Below are 20,847 nucleotides of genomic sequence, written 5' to 3'. Positions count from 1 at the left end.
AGGCAATTATTGGAAATGAACCAGAGATCAGCATTTACATGGAAAAAAAAACATCTCTGTAAGAGGACGAACGATTGCTAATGTGATCGCCCTCATCCCTATACAGAATCATTGTTTGTGGGCAGGAGATCCAGTTGACACAGGGTAATGTGTTGTCCATAAACTATAATTTTGGGTTTCAACCAAAAGCGATGATCACCCAACGAATGAGCGTTCTTTGTCGGGTGATTGGTGGAACACTCGCACTGGACAATTATCAGGAACAAGTGTTTCTACTACCGTTCTTCCCCGATAATTATTCCAATGATCTCCCAATGTAAAAGGACATGTGCCTGTCCGTAGTTCTGGCTCTCCTGACTGAATGGGTTTGGACTTCACTGATCAGTTTAGTTGCACTGTTAAATAGTATGAAAACAAATGCAAGCGTTATAGCTACACTGAAATAATAGATAAAAAGGACCTGTCACCTCTCTTGAAATTGCTGTTTTAGTAACTCCATGCATTCCCCATGTAATACCAACACAGGAGCATCCTTTCTTAGCTGTATGTTGTACCACCCCTCTATTCTTCCTACACGTTTATTTATAAAAGGTACAACTGGGTGTTACCAGTTGGGGGTTTGTCCACTAATTGGATAGTGTCTGACTGTGCAGGGGGACACAGCCCACTGGTAACACCCAGCTGTACCTTTATTAATAAACTTTTAGCAGTAACAATGGAGGGATGGCACAACATAGTCATATGCATAAATGCTCCAGAATTATCATTTCTAGGGATGTACTCACCGATACCAATTACCGATACTAATTTTAACAATAAAATACACACACATGTATTTTCTGACCACTGACCAACCAAAAGGCCCAAAAACAGAACTATAACATTCCAAGGAGACGTTATACTGTATGGGGGCCACAAGGAGACGTTATACTGTATGGGGGCAGCCACAAGGAGACCTTATACTGTATGGGGGCAGCCACAAGGAGACGTTATACTGTATGGGGGGGCCACAAGGAGATGTTATACTGTATGAGGGCCACAAAGAGACGCTACTGTAAGGAGTCAGGACAACAATTTTTGAAGCCCCCCTCCTCAGTATAATAGTCTTGTGGCCATCATACAGTAATGTATATTTCTTCTTGCCCTAATGCCTGCTTTTAGAGATCAATGTGCAGCTTGCAGGCAGGAAGGGAAGGACCAGGGCCATAGAAGACAGACACTATCACCTTTATTTCTTTCTGTCTGTCTGTGACCACTTGGGCTGGTTATAATCTTCTAACTAAGCTTTATACACTTACTAGGGTCGGTTCCTATAACTTAAAACTACTGGCAGGCGAACGCTGTTTGAGGAGGCCGGAGGGTGTCTGGACTCTGGAGAAGCATTTCACTCTCAAGTGAACCGAAGGTCAAGAGGGACTCGCTCCTGGCAAACACAGCTCTGCAGCAGTGAAGCAGACTGCTCCGCACACATTCTATACTCCAAACCAACATTGAAGAATCCACTAATAAGAGAGATTCAGTGTGAGAACACTTACATTAATTCATTATTTCTAATGATTTTCACTGCAACTTCTTGATTCGCTCTTGCCATGTCTCGAGCACGCACAACATTACTGAATACCCCTTGGCCTGTATATCCATAGACATGGTACCGTTTCTCCAAAGTTTCACCTATGTTAACACCTAAAGCAGTAGAAAAGAGGAAAAACAAGACTTAAAAGTATTCAAATATTTAACAGTGCTAAAAGTCGTAGAACATATGCATCGTTGCATCCCAAATTGCCATCTTAATGTGAATCTTATGTCAACTTTAGTCTCTGTGAAACTAACCCCTTAAGGACCTGCACAGTACATATACACCACAGATCGTGCGGGTGCAGGAGATGCGCCCGCCCGATCAGTGGCGGTCGTCGGCAGTCACTGATAGCCGGACCCCTGCTGCATGCCACGGCATCTGTGAAATCACCGATGCCGGAGCATTAACCCTTGATGTGCAGCGGTCAGCAATGACCGAGGCGCGTGCGATGTGTGGAGGGAGAGAGCAGCCAACGGGTCCCGCGCTGCTGTGACGCAGCCCGATGCCTTCCTTAGGCATCGTGGCTGCCTTCCGTGACAGCATGTTAGATCCAGCCCACTGAAGTGTATTACAGTGTGTAATACACTTAAAGCCAATGCATTACAATACAGAAGTATTGTGATGCATAGTAAAGGGGATCAGACCCCCCCAAAAGTTAAAGTCCCAGAGTGGGCCAAAAATTCAAAAAATATGGTAAAAAAAATAAAATAAAAGTCATTTTCCCAAAAGAAAGTAAAAAAATAAATAAATAGGGAAGAAAAAGAAAAGTAGACATATTAGGTATTGCCGCGTCTCTATCGACCGGCTCTATAACAAATATCACATGACCCAACCCCTCAAATGAACACAAAAAAAAATAAAAAATTATAAAAAACAAAAAATTAAAAAAATTAAAACTGTGCTAAAAATAAAAATTCTGCCACCTTACATCACTAAAAGCACAACACCAAGTGATCATCTCATCCCGCAAAAAATTGAGCCCCTACATAAGACAGTCGCCAAAAAAATAAAAATAAAATACGGCTTTCAGAATGTGGAGACACAAAAAAAAAATCATTTTTCTTCAAAAATGCTTTATTATGCAAAACAAACAAAACCAAAAAAAAAGTTGTCATTTTTGGTATTGTCTTGTCCATAACAACCTGGTCTATAATAATAGCACATGATCTAACCTGTCAGATGAACGTTGTAAATGACAAAAAATAAAAACGGTGCCAAAACAGCTATTTTTTGTTACCTTGCCTCACAAAAAGTCTACTATATAAAGCAACCAAAAACCATAAGTACCCTAAAATAGTACCAACAAAACTGGCACCTTATCCCGTAGTTTCCAAAATGGGGTCACTTTTTTGGAGTTCCTACTCTAGGGGTGCATCAGGGGGGCTTCAAATGGGACATGGTGTCCAGCAAAATCTGCCTTCCAAAAACCATATGGCATTCCTTTCCTTCTGCCCCCTGCCGTGTGCCCATACAGCAGTTTACGACCACATATGGGGTGTTTCTGTAAACTACAGAATCAGGGCAATAAATAGAGTTTTGTTTCGCTGTTAACCCTTGCTTTGCTACTGGAAAAAGTGGATTAAAATGGAAAATCTTCCAAAAAAGTTAAATTCTGAAATTTCCTCTCCATTTTCCATTAATTCTCTGCAACACCTAAAGGATTAACAAAGTTTGTAAAATCAGTTTTGAATAACTTGAGGGGTGTAGTTTCTAAAATGAGGTCACTTTTTTGGAGTTTCTACTCTAGGGGTGCATCAGGGGGGCTTCAAATGTGACATGGCAGCTTAAATTTATCCCAGTGAAATCTGCCTTCCAAAAACCATATGGCATTACTTTCCTTCTGCTCCCTGTCGTGTGCCCTTACAGCAGTTCACAACCACATATGCGGTGTTTCTGTAAACTACAGAATCAAAGCAATAAATAGAGTTTTGTTTGGCTGTTAACCCTTGCTTTGTTACTGGAAAAAGTGGAAAATCTACCAAAAAAGTGAAATTCTGAAATTTTATCATCTCCATTTTCCATTAATTCTTGTGGAACACCTAAAGTGTTAAAGTTTGTAAAATCAGTTTTGAATACCTTCAGGGGTGTAGTTTCTAAAATGGGTTTTTGGGTTGTTTCTATTATGTAAGCCTCACAAAGTGACTTGCTACTAAATTTCTAAGCCTTCTAACGTCCCCCAAAAATAAAATGTCATTCACAAAATGATCCAAACATGAAGTAGACATATGGGGAATGTAAAGTAATAACTATTTTTTGAGGTATTACTCTCTATTATAAAAGTAGAGAAATTGAAATTTGAAATTTTTGGTAAATTTGCTAATTTTTCATAAATAAAAATGAATTTTTTTGACTCAATTTTACCACTGTCATGAAGTACAATATGTGACGAGAAAACAATCTCAGAAAGGCCTGGATAAGTAAAAGCGTTTTAAAGTTACCACAAAGTTACACATGACAGATTTGCAAAAAAAATGGCCTGGTCCTTAAGGTGTTAATTAAAACTTTTATGTTTAGCCATGACTGCACATCATAAACCGTACAAGCCATAGAAACCTAATTGCACTTCACAGCAACCCAACCATTGCCTGGTTTATAAAGGACTATGGGTAAATTCCCCTTTTGCCAAGCATAATCTGGACACTTTCGACTCCTCAAAAGCACATTTTAATAGGCAGGTTTAACCCCTTAACGCGTGTATATATATATATATATATATATATATATATATATATATATATATATATATATATATATATATATATATATATATATATATCTCTCTCGTTATGTGTCTGCGCGTGAATGGAGCGTGTCTTCTCTATACATGGCGAGTGCTGGCTGTATCATATAGCCGGCACCCACCCCACACTTTTACAGAAAGCGGCGATCGCACTGCCCCTGTCATTCAACCCCTCAGGTGTCACAATCAACACTGATCGCGGCACCTGTGAGTGTAGGCAGAGGGATGCGGCTCCCTCTTCCTTCCGATCAGAGCACCAGCAGTGAAATCGTGGGGCTCCAATCGGTTGCCATGGCAATCTCCATGCTGAGCTATGCACAAGGCACAACTCAGAATGGAGGGAGTAAATATCCTATTCCTCCTAATAGATTGCTATTAGGGTGAATAGGAGAGGGGATCAAAAGATCCCATGTACTAGGCCCCTAAGGGGTCTAATAGTTTTTGTTTTTTTAAAGTGAAAAAAAAAAAAAAACTGTTAAAAAAAAAAAAAAACAACACCAATATATTAAAAATTCCCAATTTTACATATAAAAATATATAAAACAATAAAAACGTGAAAACGGTGATCAAAAAGTCTTACATACCACAAAAAAAATGAATGGCACAAATAAAAACTACAGTTTGTTACGCAAAAAACAAGCCCTTAAACAGCTCTGAAGGCCCGAAATATAAAAAAAGTTAGTTTAAAAAAAAAAAAGGTAGTAAAAAAACAAAACAAAAAAAACCACACTATTCAAGTTTGGTATCGCCGCATTCGTATTAAGCCGCAGAAAAGGGGAACCGGGTAATTTTTAGTACATTGTAAATGGCAGAATTCTTTTTTTTTTTTTTTTTTTTTAACTTTGCCACACAAATAATTTTTTTCCCGTTATCTAATACAAGACATGGTAAATTAAATGTTGGCATTAAAAAAGGCATCTTGTCCCGCAAAAAATAAGCCCTCATATAGCTATGTAAATGGAAAAATAAGTAAGTTATGGCTATTGGAACATGGAAAGGAAAAATCCAAAATGGAAAAAGGCCCTGTTTTTAAGGGGTTAAATAAAGTACTGTAACTGCAATCAACCATCCTTTGTATGCTGGACTATACAGACATGCACGACAAGAGAAAACACCATTTGTCTTTGAAATTTCAGTGACATGGAGTGCTTCTGGTTAAGACTCATGCACACGACCGTATGTATTTTGCGGTCTGCAAAAAATATGGATGATGTCTGTGCGACATCCGTTATTTTTGTGGATCCATTGTAACAGTTCCAATCTCCTTGTCCGCAAAATGGATAAGAATAGGACATGTTTTACATTTTTGTGGGGCAGCCATGTGGACATACGGAAACGGAATACACACCGAGTCATTTCCATTTTTTTGTGGACCATTGAAGTGAATGGTTCCGCATACGGGCCACGAAAAAAAATGGAATGAACACAAGCAAAAAATTGTGCATGAGCCCTTACTAAGTCAAAGACACCATTTGTGTTAATGACTATCTAAGCAAAATATACATGAACATACGATAATAGCCTTCAGCATCTGTCCAGTTATCCCTCAAGTTGGGATTTTCCTTGAAGTCCTTTCCAATACCAGCAGCTCTAAAACGAGCACTCTGAAAAACACAAACAGCAGGTGTGTAAAGATGGTCAGGCTCCCACAGAAAAGGAGCTAGCAAAAGAAGTCATAAGCGAGATAAGAAAGGTCAAGTACTGGGTTCACATATAAAACGAACACCACCATACTGAACTAAACTATAGAACACTTACATCAAAATACACTGCAAACATGTCATCAGATTCGGTGAACATGTCCGGAGCAGATATTTTTTTCTGGACAGAACCTGCAGAACACAAGACAAGGGTTATCAAAGAAAAAGTATTACTATGCACAGTGAACAAGGCATTTCAAATGAAGCGTTACTGCAATATATACGCAATAAAAATATGGGTAGGTTTTGTATGCACATTACATTTTCTTCTCTGGTAGAACCCCCCTGCTGTTACGCCTGTGGCTAAAATTGTGGTCCATTTCCCATTGCATTCAGTGCTGGACTAACAAGCCTAGTAGCTTCCCTGCCCTCTCTCAATTCCAGCTTCATAGTGAAGCAGTCCAGACACCCTTCATAAATATATAGCGCGCTCTCGAGACAGTGGAGAAGAAAAATTGCATTGCATGCTATCACGCCATTCATTAGTGGAATGGCTGGGGCTTTGTGTAAGGGACTATTTTCTATGGAGGGGAGGAGCAGGTTAACAAGAGCTGACTGCAATGCACTCCTGGGAGATGCAGGTACTCAACTATTACAATGGATGAGCTGCTGCCTGTCCACAAAAAAGTAAGCGACAAGGGATCTACATAATGCAAGTAAAAAAGGAGAGTAAAAAATGAAAATTACACTAAAGGGCGTCATTTTCCATTATTATAGTAAGAAAAAGAAGTGCATGACTACATATATATGTATTTTTAATTTGTGGGTTAACTCCTTTAGGATAAAGCTCTATGCATCTAGATAATGATATATCTGATTTATATTAGGCAAACCACTTACCATTATTCTGCTCAGTCATTAGGTTGTGCTTGGCTTTTACAGAAGCCTCAAAGTTATCCAGATTCTCTCTTTCATATTCCTTAACGTCTGCTGCAACCCGCTCCAGGATGTCATCTGGTGAGGGAGACCGACTTCGTGAACTACTCTGCGGACTGCTCGGTTCAGAGTTCCCAGACATATTGCTGTCTTCCTTTATGTATTTCTACAGGAGTAACACAGACAGAACATTAGCTATTAAAATAGACCCTTCAAATGCGGGCATCAAATATAACTCATCATATCTCAAAAAGGTATTGCGAGTATATTTACTTCCTCTGACCTATTTTCATACTCGTGTATGTAATTTCCCTTGAAGCAGCAGTTCAGTGCAATTGCAACCCTTTCGGACATAATCATATGTGCTGAGTTTTGGCCATGTCCACAACTTGGGATCGTCACATGTGTCTGCATCATGCCCTGACCTATGGGGACCACATGTGTTGTCTAGGATTGTGTCCCAAGTACATATTATCTGTGCCAATCTCCTGGGATGTAATGTACCATATTTATTGTTTTCAGTAACTTTTTGTATTGCTGTTTTTTTTTTGGGGGGGGGGGGGGGGGGGGGGGCCTGTACTTTTTCCCACACGACCCCTTGATGAACCTAGGTGGGGGAAACGTGTTGGAGCAGGAGGGAAACCCATTTAGGACTTACTAGGACCAACCAGGTTAGGCACGAAGACGGTGAGACTCCACCCTTCAGGGGCCATCCCTGGGCTGAGGACTCAGCAGGGCCACATTAGGGTCAAATGCTCCCCTCATACGGATCTCTCTGCCATCCTACCCTAACATTTACTGGCGGCCTCAATTTTAGTATCAGGTCGCACATCTTTGCTTTCTGGTTCACTTACCTCGTGAAGATTTATAAAGGTGGCCTGCGTTGCCAGGTCCTTTTAAAATGATTTAATAAAAATGAGCTTTTAGGGGTCAATTTCGTTTTTCTTGCTTCTTTATATGTATTTATGGTATGTGTGGCAAGAAAGGGAAAGGCGCTCATAGAGTAGTATGAAATTACGAGGGTATTCAGAAACAAAAAGGTGCCAATTATTGTGCTCACCTTTTTGTGTTGTGCATCAATAGGCATAAAACTCGTAAGAGCGGTGGGTCGGTGCTACCGGTATCTCTCAATCCTCGTGAGTGGAGTGGCCAGTTCTCCAGAGGAGTGATGTGAGATTCAGTGGGGGGATATGTACCAGGACAGTACACAAATGTGATACCTCTTGGCGCAAACACGACTTCAATGGATATTTACAAAATCTTTTTTTATTAGGCAATAAACGACAACACGTTTTGGTGTAAGTATACTCCTTTCTCAAGCCTAAAAAGAAAAAGGAGTATACTTACGCCAAAACACGTTGTCGCTTATTACCTAATAAAAAAAGATTTTGTAAATATCCATTGAAGTCGTGTTTGCGCCAAGAGGTATCACAGTTGTGTACTGTCCTGGTACATATCACCCTACTTATATGTATTTATGACCGTCAATGATCAGTTTCCATAGTTTTTTGGGTAAAATAATTGCAAACCTTTCTCCCGCCCCCATTCACTTGAAGGGTGTGAACATCTGTAATTACACTGCACAGGGGTGTGGAATTCCTATCGCCCGACGCCCGGGACATGCAGCTCCGGGCGCCGGGCAAGTAGTTTGAACAGTTGTTTTAGCCCTGTGCGGGCAAGTAGCAGGGACATGTCGGTTGGGCAGTAATAGGAGCGGTCATATGCTAGCCACGAGCTGACCGCTCCTACATCTATGTCAGCCTGCCCCTGCATCGTCGGCTCAGTTCAGTCACAGCACACAATAGCAGAGACGCTGGCAGCAGGGAGGGGAGGGGCTCGGGAGGAGTGTAATCTGATCCTAGAGTGGAAGCTGCTCCTGCCAGCCCCTCCCCGCCCACCAACCAATCAGAGCTGAGGCAAGGCAAGCACCAGCAGCTCTGAGCCGTCTGTACAGGGAGTTAGAATAGAAATGAATCGAATGAGTCACAAGTTAAAAGAATCTAAAGATCCCATTAGTTAGAGACTCATTCGATTCATTGATTTAAAAGAGCCGTGAGTCACTAGAACAGTTTACACTGAGTCAGAGGCTAGAACAGGTTATTACACTGAGGCTGTCGGCTGATGCTTTTGTTGCAGCAGTGATGAGATTAAGGGACAGGAGCAGAGAGATAAGAGAAGTGACAGATGACACAGTTTAGATTACAGGGTAAATTAACCCTTTAGGATCAAATTGGCTTCTCAGGAGATATATATGTTATATGTTCTGGAATGTGTTGGATAACACTGACAGCATTATGTCAGTGTTATCCAATAGATTCCAGAACTGTAAGGGTTACATAGCATCATAAATCAGTATAATGCTATGTGACCCCAGTCAGCGCTTGCAGGTCAGGCCGGGAGCTGCGATGTGGACAGGCTCCGGGAGGAACGCTCATCTGCAGGGGTGTCAGAAATAAAGGTTGTGCTGTCTGTCTTCTGAGGCTCTGGCCCTGCCTGCAATCTGCACTGCACGTGGCACTTGATAAACTATAATGTCTCCCTCTTGCCCCCATACAGTATAACGTTACCTTGGGGCTGCCCTAGTGCCCCATACAGTATAACATCACCAAGCGGCTGCCCCTGCACAGTATAACGTCACCTTGTGGCCCCCACCCCCATACAGTATAACGTCACCAAGCGGCTGCCCCTGCACAGTATAACGTCACCTTGTGGCCCCCACGCCCATACAGTATAACGTCAACTTGTGGCCCCCGCCCCCATACAGTATAACGTCTCCTTGTAGCCCTGCCCCCATACAGTATAACATCTCCTTGTGGCTGCCCCCATACGGTATAACATCTCCTTGTGGCCCCCGCCCCCATACAGTATAACATCTCCTTGTGGCCCTGCCCCCATACAGCATAACATCTCCTTGTGGCCCCCGTCCCATACAGCATAACATCTCCTTGTGGCCCCCGTCCCATACAGCATAACATCTCCTTGTGGCCCCCGTCCCATACAGCATAACATCTCCTTGTGGCCCCCGCCCCATACAGCATAACATCTCCTTGTGGCCCCCGCCCCATACAGCATAACATCTCCTTGTGGCCCCCGCCCCATACAGTATAACATCTCCTTGTGGCCCCGCCCCATACAGTATAACATCGCCTTGTGGCCTCCGCCCCCATACAGTATAACGTTAGTATAAGTTCAGGACAAGTAGATGGTCATGAGGGACAAGTAGATTGAGCCCCCACTTTAGTCCTTCGACAAGTAGTTTTTTTTTTAAATTTCCACACCCCTGCTGCACCACTGCTATAAGGGAGACGGTGCGCAGGCAAACATTGAAGAGATCCCAGTGCTCGTACGATCGCCGCAGCCCCTTCAAACAGCTGATCAGTGGGGCTGCTGGAAGTCAAGCCCACGCTGTTCTGGTATTGCTGACCTATCCTGAGGAAAAGACAACAATATCTGTAGCCCGGACAATCCTTTATATTAACCAATGTATTTAAAGGGGTTTTCCCAATAACACACTGTTCCCATATCGACAGGATAAGTATCTGATCCTCAGGGGTCCGACTACTGGTATCCCCAGCAATTCATGATAACTAAGGCACAGGAGTTGCCTATGAGAATGGAGCGGTGGTTCACGGCACTCTGCAGTCCTACAGTAGTGATCACACTCAGTTCTAATACAGGACTCTGGGAACTCAAATTTCCATGATCACTGAGAGTCCCAGTGCTCGTTTACCAATGATAAGTATAGCTTTTTTCACGGAAGGGTGGTTAGAAAAGACCCTTTACTGCAAAAATAAGTTTTCAAGTTTTTTTTCTGAAAGGCACATTCAATTCCATGGCAGTGTCAATGACCCCTTACCACAGATGACACCATATTACTAAGGGTCTGGTGAACAGCTGAACCTGACAAAAAAGTTATTTTTTTTGTGTTGGATGTTTTTTAAACTAAATTGACACTTTAAAAGTCATTGTTCAAAGCTAGTAGCAAAACATTGTGACTTCTATCCTCTTGTTTCTTTTGAGACTTACTTCCACAATAGCTAGCCTCTGCAGTCGTCTTTGCTCAATAAGAGCCTCTTCATCCTCCTCTTCAACATCAAAATCTTCTAGGCTACAAAGAAAGCAAGACTGCATTTTTAGAGCAAAATGAAGGACGTTCACCCCATAGCTGACATAATAAACTTGCAGTCTTAAAAGCAAATAACCAGCAGGTGTCATGTGTGGTAAAGTGGACCTGTCAGCTCTCTGGACCTGTCTGGTTTAGTAATTAATCACCCATAATAATAATTTTGAAGTATACTTTCATATGCCTCTACAATGACCCATTCCTCTGTAATTCCAAGTAGAAAATAAAGAATAATACATTCAGTGCAGACAGTATCAGGCTGTAAACAGACATATGATTTAGGAAATGACTATGGCAAGTCGTCAATTTATTCAATAAATGTCTAAGGCAAGTCAGGAGTGGTGGCAAACTGGTAAATCAGCTTAGTGTGAGGCTGGCAGCACATATACCTGGAGCATAGTGAATACTGCCCCCTGAAGCCCTGCACTGGGCATAACACTGGGTTAATATTAATGGATTTGACTTGAATAAAAAAAAGGAATCATAAAAGGAGGAGGAATTATAAAAAAGTGAATTAAACTTCCATACTTTTCATCTGAAGATTCCTGTTCCACCTTCATTCCTTCAGAAAGGCTTCCTTTAAACTTATCTTCTTTATCTTTGCTCCTACTTCTCCTTCGGCGACTTCGTCCTCCTCTGGAATATGAACGCCTTCGCATACGTGATCTACTTCTTCTGCCTCTATCCCTATTAAAAAGAACAAAGGGGGAAAATATATTGACCCCTTAGTGACCGCCAATACAACTTTTTTTTTAATGTTTTAACGCCAGTTAAATGTGTTGGAGCCGCACATTTGTACGTCAGAATTAGTGGTGCAGGGCTTTCTTCTTTTCAGTGGGTGTCAATGGAATTTGTACATATAGACACACAGTTGCATGTCTGGGACAGACATTATGGGGGAACGTGTCACATTGCCGAGCCTTAGGTTCTGTTCACACTGCCATTTAAAAAGTCATTTTGGAGCCTCCATCAGTCCCCATAGATTTGATAGAAAGAACTATATGCACAGGAGCCACAAAGGTAGTGTGAACAGAGCCTCACTCACTTTCTTCTCTTCCATCTCTATACCGTAGGCAAGTGCAGAGTTATACCACCAACACTTTTTTTTGCAAAATAACAATGTTAATTTTTTGGCTTTAACCCTTTCAGGACCAAGCCATTTTTTACCTTTCTGCCCAGGCCATTTTTTAGCAAATCTGACAAGTGTCACTATGTGGTAAGAACTTAAAAACGCTTTTACTTATTCAGGCCTTTTTCAGAATGTTTTCTCGTCACATATTGTACTTCATGACAGTGGTAAAATTGAGTCAAAAAATGTCATATATTTATAAAAAAAATACTACATTTACCAAAAATTTGGAAAAATTAGCAAATTAAAAATTTCAACTTCTCTATTTTTATAATGGATTAGCAGAAGGACCCGGCTTCGCATGGGTATATTTCATCTATTTCATTTAATGTTTCTGTGTGTCGTTAAAAGATAGACAGTATCCCCCATAACACTGACTCCCCACAGTGCCCCGTCACTTTAAAATGGGACCTCCACAGCAGTAGCCCCTTTAATAGTGGGCCCCGCCCATTTAACAGTGACCTCCACAGCGCCCTGCCCATTTAACAGTGACCTCCACAGCGCCCCGCCCATTTAATGCTAGGGCTTAGGGGTGGGCGATATGGCCTAAAATCTATATTGCGATATAATTTTAAGCATGTGCGATATGCGATATATATCGCGATATATTGTTTTCTATATTTGGGGGGGCGTGTTTAAACTTTTTTTTACTTTTTATTTAATAACTATTAGTCTCCTTAAGGGCTAGAACGTAGAACCCTTGTCATTCACCCTAACAGAGCTCTATTAGGGTGAATAGGACTTTACACTCTCCCTGCTGCCCTGTGCTTTGTGCACACAACAGCAGGGAGCTGATCCCCCTCCCCTAAATTGTGCCATCCACAGATCCCCCCCCCCCCCCGCCCTCCCCTAAACGGTGCCATCCCCAGATCCCCCCCCCTCCCCTAAACGGTGCCATCCACAGATTCCTCCCCCCCCCCCCCCCCCCCCCCCCCGACGCTCACAGGAATACATTTAAAAACTAATCAGTAACTTTAACTTTATTCATTGGTGATCTCTTTACTGTATACCTTACTAGGTCTTAGCTCCGGTAACAGCAGGCAGTGCGGGGGGCGGCGCTCACTCACTGACGTCACGCGCCTGCGCCGCCTAGTGGGAGGAGCAGGCGCGTGACGTCAGTGAGTGAGCGCCGCCCGCCCGCACTGCCTGCTGTTACCGGAGCTAAGACCTAGTAAGGTATACAGTAAAGAGATCAACAATTAATAAAGTTAAAGTTACTGATTAGTTTTTAAATGTTCTACTGTCAGCGGCGTGGCCCTGTATGTTCTAACCCCCAGGCAAGCGTCCCTGTCACCATGGGAACGCCTGGGGGGGTAGAATATACCATCGGATTTGAGTTTTCACGCGCTCACTGAAATCGTGAAAACTCAATGATTTACAGTCAGTCCCTCCCCTCCTCCTCTTTTGTCATTGGTGGTCAGCGGCAGCCGCGCACAGTGGGGAGGGAGGGACTCTCTCCTTTTCCACTGTGCCGGCTAAGGATCATATCGCGGTCCGGCGATATAGGCGATATGCTCAAAATCCATATCGTGGCACAAATTTATATCGCCTATATCGTCTATATCGCCCACCCCTACTAGGGCTACACGACGACATGTGTTGCGCAAAATTTCTGTCTCAACATTTTTTATAATGATAGGTTATGGTGTGGCACTGCGACACGACAGTCGCAAAAAATCCATCCGAGATGGATGCATGTAGCAGCGTAGTTGTGCCCTATGTGTCATGCGACTTATTGTCATCCTGTAGCCCTAGTCTAAAGCTGACCTACAGCAGTGAAGAAAAATGGCTAGGTTGTTATGGAAACCTGGAGTAAAACTGTGTATGTAGAGACTAAGGGCCTGCAAGCTTCTATTGGCTGATAAGGGATATGTGACAGTGTGTATAGCAGTTAGGATTTGAAGAGAAAGACTTGCAGGCTTGTATTGGCTAATGCAGGTAATTTTTTAGGGATCTCTCAGGAACGGTATGTCCTAGAGAGCTGAGACTAAAACCTTCCCGGACACACCCGATGTACCTGTGTGCCGTCCAGGCAGACAAAGACAGCCGTCCCCATATGTCTACTTCATGTTTGGATCATTTTGGGAATGACAATTTTTGGGGGGCGTTAGAAGCAAATCTTGAAATTCTTCAGAAAATTTCCAAAACCCACTTTTTAAAAAGGACCAGTTCAGGTCTGAAGTCACTTTGTGAGGCTAAGGGGACTTTCACACTAGAGTTTTTCTTTTCCGGCATAGAGTTCCGTCACAGGGGCTCTATACCAGAAAATAACTGATCAGGCATATCCCCATGCATTCTGAATGGACAGTAATCCGTTCAGGATGTCTTCAGTTCAGTCATTTTGACTGATCAGGCAAAAGAGAAAACCGTAGCATGCTACGGTTTTATCTCCTGCGGAAAAAAAAACGGAACACTTGCCTGAAGATCCGGCATTTTTTTTCCATAGGAATGTATTAGTGCCGGATCCGGCATTCATATTGCCGCATTGACGGATCCGGCATTCCAGTCTGCACATGCGCAGACCTTTAAAAATGTGAAAAAAATAAATTCCGGATCCGTTTTGCCTGATGACACCGGAAAAACGGATCCGGTATTGCAATGCATTTTTCTGACTGATCAGGATCCTGATCAGTCTGAAAAATGCCTGACCAGTTAGAAAAAATTACATGCGATTGCATACAGTTTGCCTGATCAGGCAGGCAGTTCTGGCAACGGAACTGGCTGCCGGAATCAAACAACGCAAGTGTGAAAGTACCCTTACATAATAGAAACCACCCAAAAATGACCCCATTTGAAAAACTACACCCCTCAAGGTATTCAAAACTGATTTTATAAACTTTGCTAACCCTTTAGGTGTTTCACAACAATTAATGGAAAATGGAGATAAAATTTTCAGAATTTCACTTTTTTGGCAGATTTTCCATTTTAATCAATTTTTTCCAGTAACAAAGCAAGGGTTAACAGCCAAACAAAACTCAATATTTATTGCCCTGATTCTGTCGTTTACAGAAACACCCCATATGTGGTCACAAACTGCTGTACAGGCACACGGCAGGACGCAGAAGGAAAGGAACGCCATATGGTTTTTAGAGGGCAGATTTCACTAGGATCATTTTAAGTTGCCATGTCACATTTGAGGACCCCCCTGATGAACCCCTAGAGTAGAAACTCCAAAAAAAAGACCCCATTTTGGAAACTACGGGATAAGGTGGCAGTTTTGTTGGTACTACACTGCTCAAAAAAATAAAGGGAACACTTAAACAACACAATGTAACTCCAAGTCAATCACACTTCTGTGAAATCAAACTGTCCACTTAGGAAGCAACACTGAGTGACAATCAATTTCACATGCTGTTGTGCAAATGGGATAGACAACAGGTGGAAATTATAGGCAATTAGCAAGACACCCCCAATAAAGGAGTGGTTCTGGAGTGGTAACCACAGACCACTTCTCAGTTCCTATGCTTCCTGGCTGATGTTTTGGGCACTTTTGAATGCTGGCGGTGCTTTCACTCTAGTGGTAGCATGAGACGGAGTCTACAACCCACACAAGTGGCTCAGGTAGTGCAGCTTATCCAGGATGGCACATCAATGCGAGCTGTGGCAAGAAGGTTTGCTGTGTCTGTCAGTGTAGTGTCCAGAGCATGGAGGCGCTACCAGGAGACAGGCCAGTACATCAGGAGACGTGAATTAGACCGTAGGAGGGCATCAACCCAGCAGCAGGACCGCTACCTCCGCCTTTGTGCAAGGAGGAACAGGAGGAGCACTGCCAGAGCCCTGCAAAATGACCTCCAGCAGGCCACAAATGTGCATGTGTCTGCTCAAACGGTCAGAAACAGACTCCATGAGTGTGATATGAGGGCCCGACGTCCACAGGTGGAGGTTGTGCTTACAGCCCAACACCGTGCAGGACGTTTGGCATTTGCCAGAGAACACCAAGATTGGCAAATTCGCCACTGGCGCCCTGTGCTCTTCACAGATGAAAGCAGGTTCACACTGAGCACATGTGACAGAGTCTGGAGATGCCGTGGAGAACGTTCTGCTGCCTGCAACATCCTCCAGCATGACCGGTTTGGCATTGGGTCAGTAATGGTGTGGGGTGGCATTTCTTTGGAGGGCCGCACAGCCCTCCATGTGCTCGCCAGAGGTAGCCTGACTGCCATTAGGCACCGAGATGAGATCCTCAGACCCCTTGTGAGACCATATGCTGGTGCGGTTGGCCCTGGGTTCCTCCTAATGCAAGACAATGCTAGACGTCATGTGGCTGGAGTGTGTCAGCAGTTCCTGCAAGACGAAGGCATTGATGCTATGGACTGGCCCGCCCGTTCCCCAGACCTGAATCCAATTGAGCACATCTGGGACATCATGTCTCGCTCTATCCACCAACGTCACGTTGCAAAACAAACTGTCCAGGAGTTGGCAGATGCTTTAGTCCAGGTCTGGGAGGAGATCCCTGAGGAGACCGTCCGCCACCTCATCAGCAGCATGCACAGGCGTTGTAGGGAGGTCATACAGGCACGTGGAGGCCACACACACTACTGAGCCTCATTTTGACTTGTTTTAAGGACATTACATCAAAGTTGGCCTGTAGTGTGTTTTTCCACTTTAATTTTGAGGGTGACTCCAAATCCAGACCTCCATGGGTTAAAAATTTGATTTTCATTTTTTTCTTTTTGTGTGATTTTGTTGTCAGCACATTCAACTATGTTAAGAACAAAGTATTTCAGAAGAATATTTAATTAATTTAGATCTAGGATGTGTTATTTTTGTGTTCCCTTTATTTTTTTGAGCAGTGTATATTAGGGTACATCTGATTTTTGGTTGCTCTATAGTACACTTTTTTGTGGGGCAAGGTAACAAAAAAATAGCTGTTTGGCACAGTTTTTATTTCTTGTTATTTACAATGTTCATCTGACAGGTTATATCATGTGGTATTTTTATAGAGCAGGTTGTTACAGACGCGACAATACCAAAATATGTATATTTTTTTGATTGGTTGTTTCAGTTTTATTTCACACAACCATGGGAGCTAATGGTCAGTCACAGTCAAATAACACTGGATACCCTAAATTAGAAAACATAAAAATTGAGCGAAAGGTAACCTAAATTTATACTTAAAGGGGTTATCAGAGTTATTTTTTTGTTCTATGTTCCTAACTAGGCAAATGTAACAGCTTTCCAATTAACTCACTTTATCTCCAGTGCCTGGTTTCTCAGATTTCACTGAGGGTCACATGACCTGTGATGTCAGCTTCTCTCCCTGCTCTGATAAAGGTCGTTTACAAGCCTGTAAACGAGACGTCACTGGGCTGGCCACGCCCCCTTCACTGCCGTCTACTCTATGCTAGGATTCTTAACCCCTTCAGCTGCACAGCTCTGCAGGCAGTGAGGAGACAATGCTGGGCACTGGAGCGGACATACTAGAGAGCATTGCACAAGAAGGTAGGGGGAAGAACCTGTGTGTATTAGCAGTGTCATTATACAGGTGGGACATGTAGTTCTACACTTACAAGTTGCTGTTGATTCTCCCAGCACTCAGGGCAGCTCTTGTATCCACTCCCTTAGCAGTGTCATTATACAGCTGGGACTTGTAGTCCTTTACATACAACATGCTGCAGAGTCTCCCAGCAGGCAGACATGTCACCCAGGGCAGCTCTTATATTCACTCCCTTAGCAGAGCAGGGGGAGGGGCAGAGATTGTTTTTATTGCATGTAAACAAAGGGCCAGAAAAGAACCAGGGAAATAAGGAAATCTATACACTGGAACACAAAAATAACACATCCTAGATCTAAATTAATTAAATATTCTTCTGAAATACTTTGTTCTTTACATAGTTGAATGTGCTGACAACAAAATCACACAAAAATAAAAAAATGAAAATCAAATTTTTAAACCCATGGAGGTCTGGATTTGGAGTCACACAAAATTAAAATGGAAAAACACACTACAGGCTGATCCAACTTTCATGTAATGTCCTTAAAACAAGTCAAAATGAGGCTCAGTAGTGTGTGTGGCCTCCACGTGCCTGTATGACCTCCCTACAACGCCTGTGCATGCTCCTGATGAGGTGGCGGACGGTCTCCTGAGGGATCTCCTCCCAGACCTGAACTAAAGCATCTGCCAACTCCTGGACAGTCTGTGGTGCAACGTGACGTTGGTGGATAGAGCGAGACATGATGTCCCAGATGTGCTCAATTGGATTCAGGTCTGGGGAACGGGCGGGCCAGTCTATAGCATCAATGCCTTCGCCTTGCAGGAACTGTTTACACACTCCAGCCACATGAGGTCTAGCATTGATTTTGCTTTAGGAGGAACCCAGGGCCAACCGCACCAGCATATGGTCTCACAAGGGGTCTGAGGATCTCATCTCGGTACCTAATGGCAGTCAGGCTACCTCTGGCGAGCACATGGAGGGCTGTGCGGCCCTCCAAAGAAATACCACCCCACACCGTTACTGACCCAATGCCAAACCGGTCATGCTGGAGGATGTTTCAGGCAGCAGAACGTTCTCCACGGCGCCTCCAGACTGTCACGTCTGTCACATGTGCAAGTGTGAACCTGCTTTCATCTGTGAAGAGCACAGGGCGCCAGTGGCAAATTTGCCAATCTTGGTGTTCTCTGGCAAATGCCAAACGTCCTGCACGGTGTTGGTCTGTAAGCACAACCCCCACCTGTGGACATCAGGCCCTCATATCACCCTCATGGAGTCTGTTTCTGACCGTTTGAGCAGACACATGCACATTTGTGGCCTGCTGGAGGTCATTTTGCAGGGCTCTGGCAGTGCTCCTCCTTGCACAAAGGCGGAGGTAGCGGTCCTGCTGCTGGGTTGTTGCCGTCCTACGGCCTCCTCCACGTCTCCTGATGTACTGGCCTGTCTCCTGGTAGCGCCTCCATGCTCTGGACACTACGCTGACAGACACAGCAAACCTTCTTGCCACAGCTCGCATTGATGTGCCATCCTGGATAAGCTGCACTACCTGAGCCACTTGTGTGGGTTGTAGACTCCGTCTCATGCTAACACTAGAGTGAAAGCACCGCCAGCATTCAAAAGTGACCAAAACATCAGCCAGGAAGCATAGGAACTGAGAAGTGATCTGTGGTCACCACCTGCAGAACCACTCCTTTATTGGGGGTGTCTTGCTAATTGCCTATAATTTCCACCTGTTGTCTATCCCATTTGCACAACAGCATGTGAAATTGATTGTCACTCAGTGTTGCTTCCTAAGTGGACAGTTTGATTTCACAGAAGTGTGATTGACTTGGAGTTACATTGTGTTGCTTAAGTGTTCCCTTTATTTTTTTGAGCAGTGTATATATTTTTTTGCATAAAACTTGCTTAGCTCAGTTATATATCATATTTTCAGTGCTATATTATTATTTTTCATAACTCGGACAACCCCTTTAACTTTTATTAAACCTTCTAGTTAAAAAGTCATGCTAGTGCACCTACCAAATCAACACACACCAAAGTGCTAGAATAGCTTCGCTGCACAAACCTGGAGGAGTGTAATAAATTAATCCAGAACTATCTAAACGACAGGGGGGAGGGGATCCAGGTGCTGGGTCTCTGCCCCTATGTATGTAAAGCACGCCCACTGAGTGACGCTGCTAAGGGGGCGTAACAAGACCGGGGCAGGGATGCATGCAGGCTTCAAAGCATCCCATAGTCTGCCCGCAATTGTGGTGCTACGGATCTCTGAGTGCTTATATGCCTAGAGTTATACCATGGCCTAGTAAAGTGGCTAAGCCCGGTAAGGTTAGAGCTCATTTTGACATTGAGTCAAAGACAATAAAATATGGTGAACAGGGTAGAGTAAAGCCTCATGCACACGTCCGTGGAACACGGACCATCAGATACCTGCCTGGATTCCTGCTGAGAGCAGGAGCGCACGGCTTCATTGGTTGCTATGACGCCGTGCGCCCGCTGCTATACAGCAATACACTCGTATTATCTATACGAGTGTATTACTGTACAGCAGCGGGCGCACGGCATCATAGCAACCAATGACGCCGTGCGCTCCTGCACTCAGCAGGAATCCAGGCCGGTATCTTACGGTCCGTATTTTACGGACGTGTGCATGAGGCTTAAGTAGGGCTATAGCAAAACGCTAGTGAAGACAGAACAGCAGGACAAAGGAGAGGTGGGAGGGAGGGTTAAGTTACCTGGTGGTTGAACCATTAAACGTAGCACCCATACAGAAGTTGTTTATTAAGACCCCTTGGTCGGGTCGTTTTAAGTCCAAATATCCACCAGGTCTCCCTTTGTAGAACCCTCCTCTCCCAGTCGCCTCCTCTCTTTGATTGGGGAATGATCTCAATCTCCATAAACCTCACTTTAGAGTAGTCACCCCCATGCATAAGATCAACATGCTTTACCAATGGGGTGTCTCTCCTGTGACGCAGATCACCTAGATGTTTGCCGATATGCCTGCAGAGTTCACGGGTGGTTTTCCCAATATATTCCATACCGGATTAATTTATTACACTCCTCCAGGTTTGTGCAGCGAGGCTATTCTAGCACTTTGGTGTGCATTTATTTGGTAGGTGCACTAGCATGACTTTTTATCTAGAAGGCTTAATAAAAGTTAAGTATTAATTTAGGTTACCTTTCGCTCAATTTCTTTTGTTTCAGTTTTACATAATAAAGCATTTTTGAAAAAATCATGTTTTAGTGTCTCCATATTCTGAGAGCCATAGTTATT

The 20,847-nt window shown here is 43.5% G+C and overlaps 1 protein-coding gene across 10 annotated transcripts in view; it reads right to left on the bottom strand.

Moving 5' to 3' along the window:
- Positions 1-20,847, bottom strand: part of PRPF4B (pre-mRNA processing factor 4B) — a 60,752-nt gene that overhangs the window by 15,156 nt on the left and 24,749 nt on the right. For all 10 annotated transcript variants that reach the window (XR_005778969.1, XR_005778970.1, XR_005778973.1 and 7 more), the window contains exons 4-9: positions 11,544-11,702; positions 10,919-11,000; positions 6,857-7,058; positions 6,075-6,148; positions 5,830-5,920; positions 1,536-1,683 (exon numbers count right to left, since the gene is read on the bottom strand). Coding sequence is in view for 1 of the 10 variants with exons in the window: in XM_040432015.1 (XP_040287949.1) it covers positions 1,536-1,683; positions 5,830-5,920; positions 6,075-6,148; positions 6,857-7,058; positions 10,919-11,000; positions 11,544-11,702 (756 nt within the window). In the remaining 9 variants the exon portion in view is untranslated. The remainder of the gene's footprint in view (positions 1-1,535; positions 1,684-5,829; positions 5,921-6,074; positions 6,149-6,856; positions 7,059-10,918; positions 11,001-11,543; positions 11,703-20,847) is intronic.

This window comes from Bufo bufo, chromosome 5 (genome assembly GCF_905171765.1).
Source record: "Bufo bufo chromosome 5, aBufBuf1.1, whole genome shotgun sequence".
Taxonomy (NCBI): domain Eukaryota; kingdom Metazoa; phylum Chordata; class Amphibia; order Anura; family Bufonidae; genus Bufo; species Bufo bufo.
Note: the sequence above shows the minus strand (reverse complement) of the source record. Positions and strands in the feature narration are given on the sequence as shown.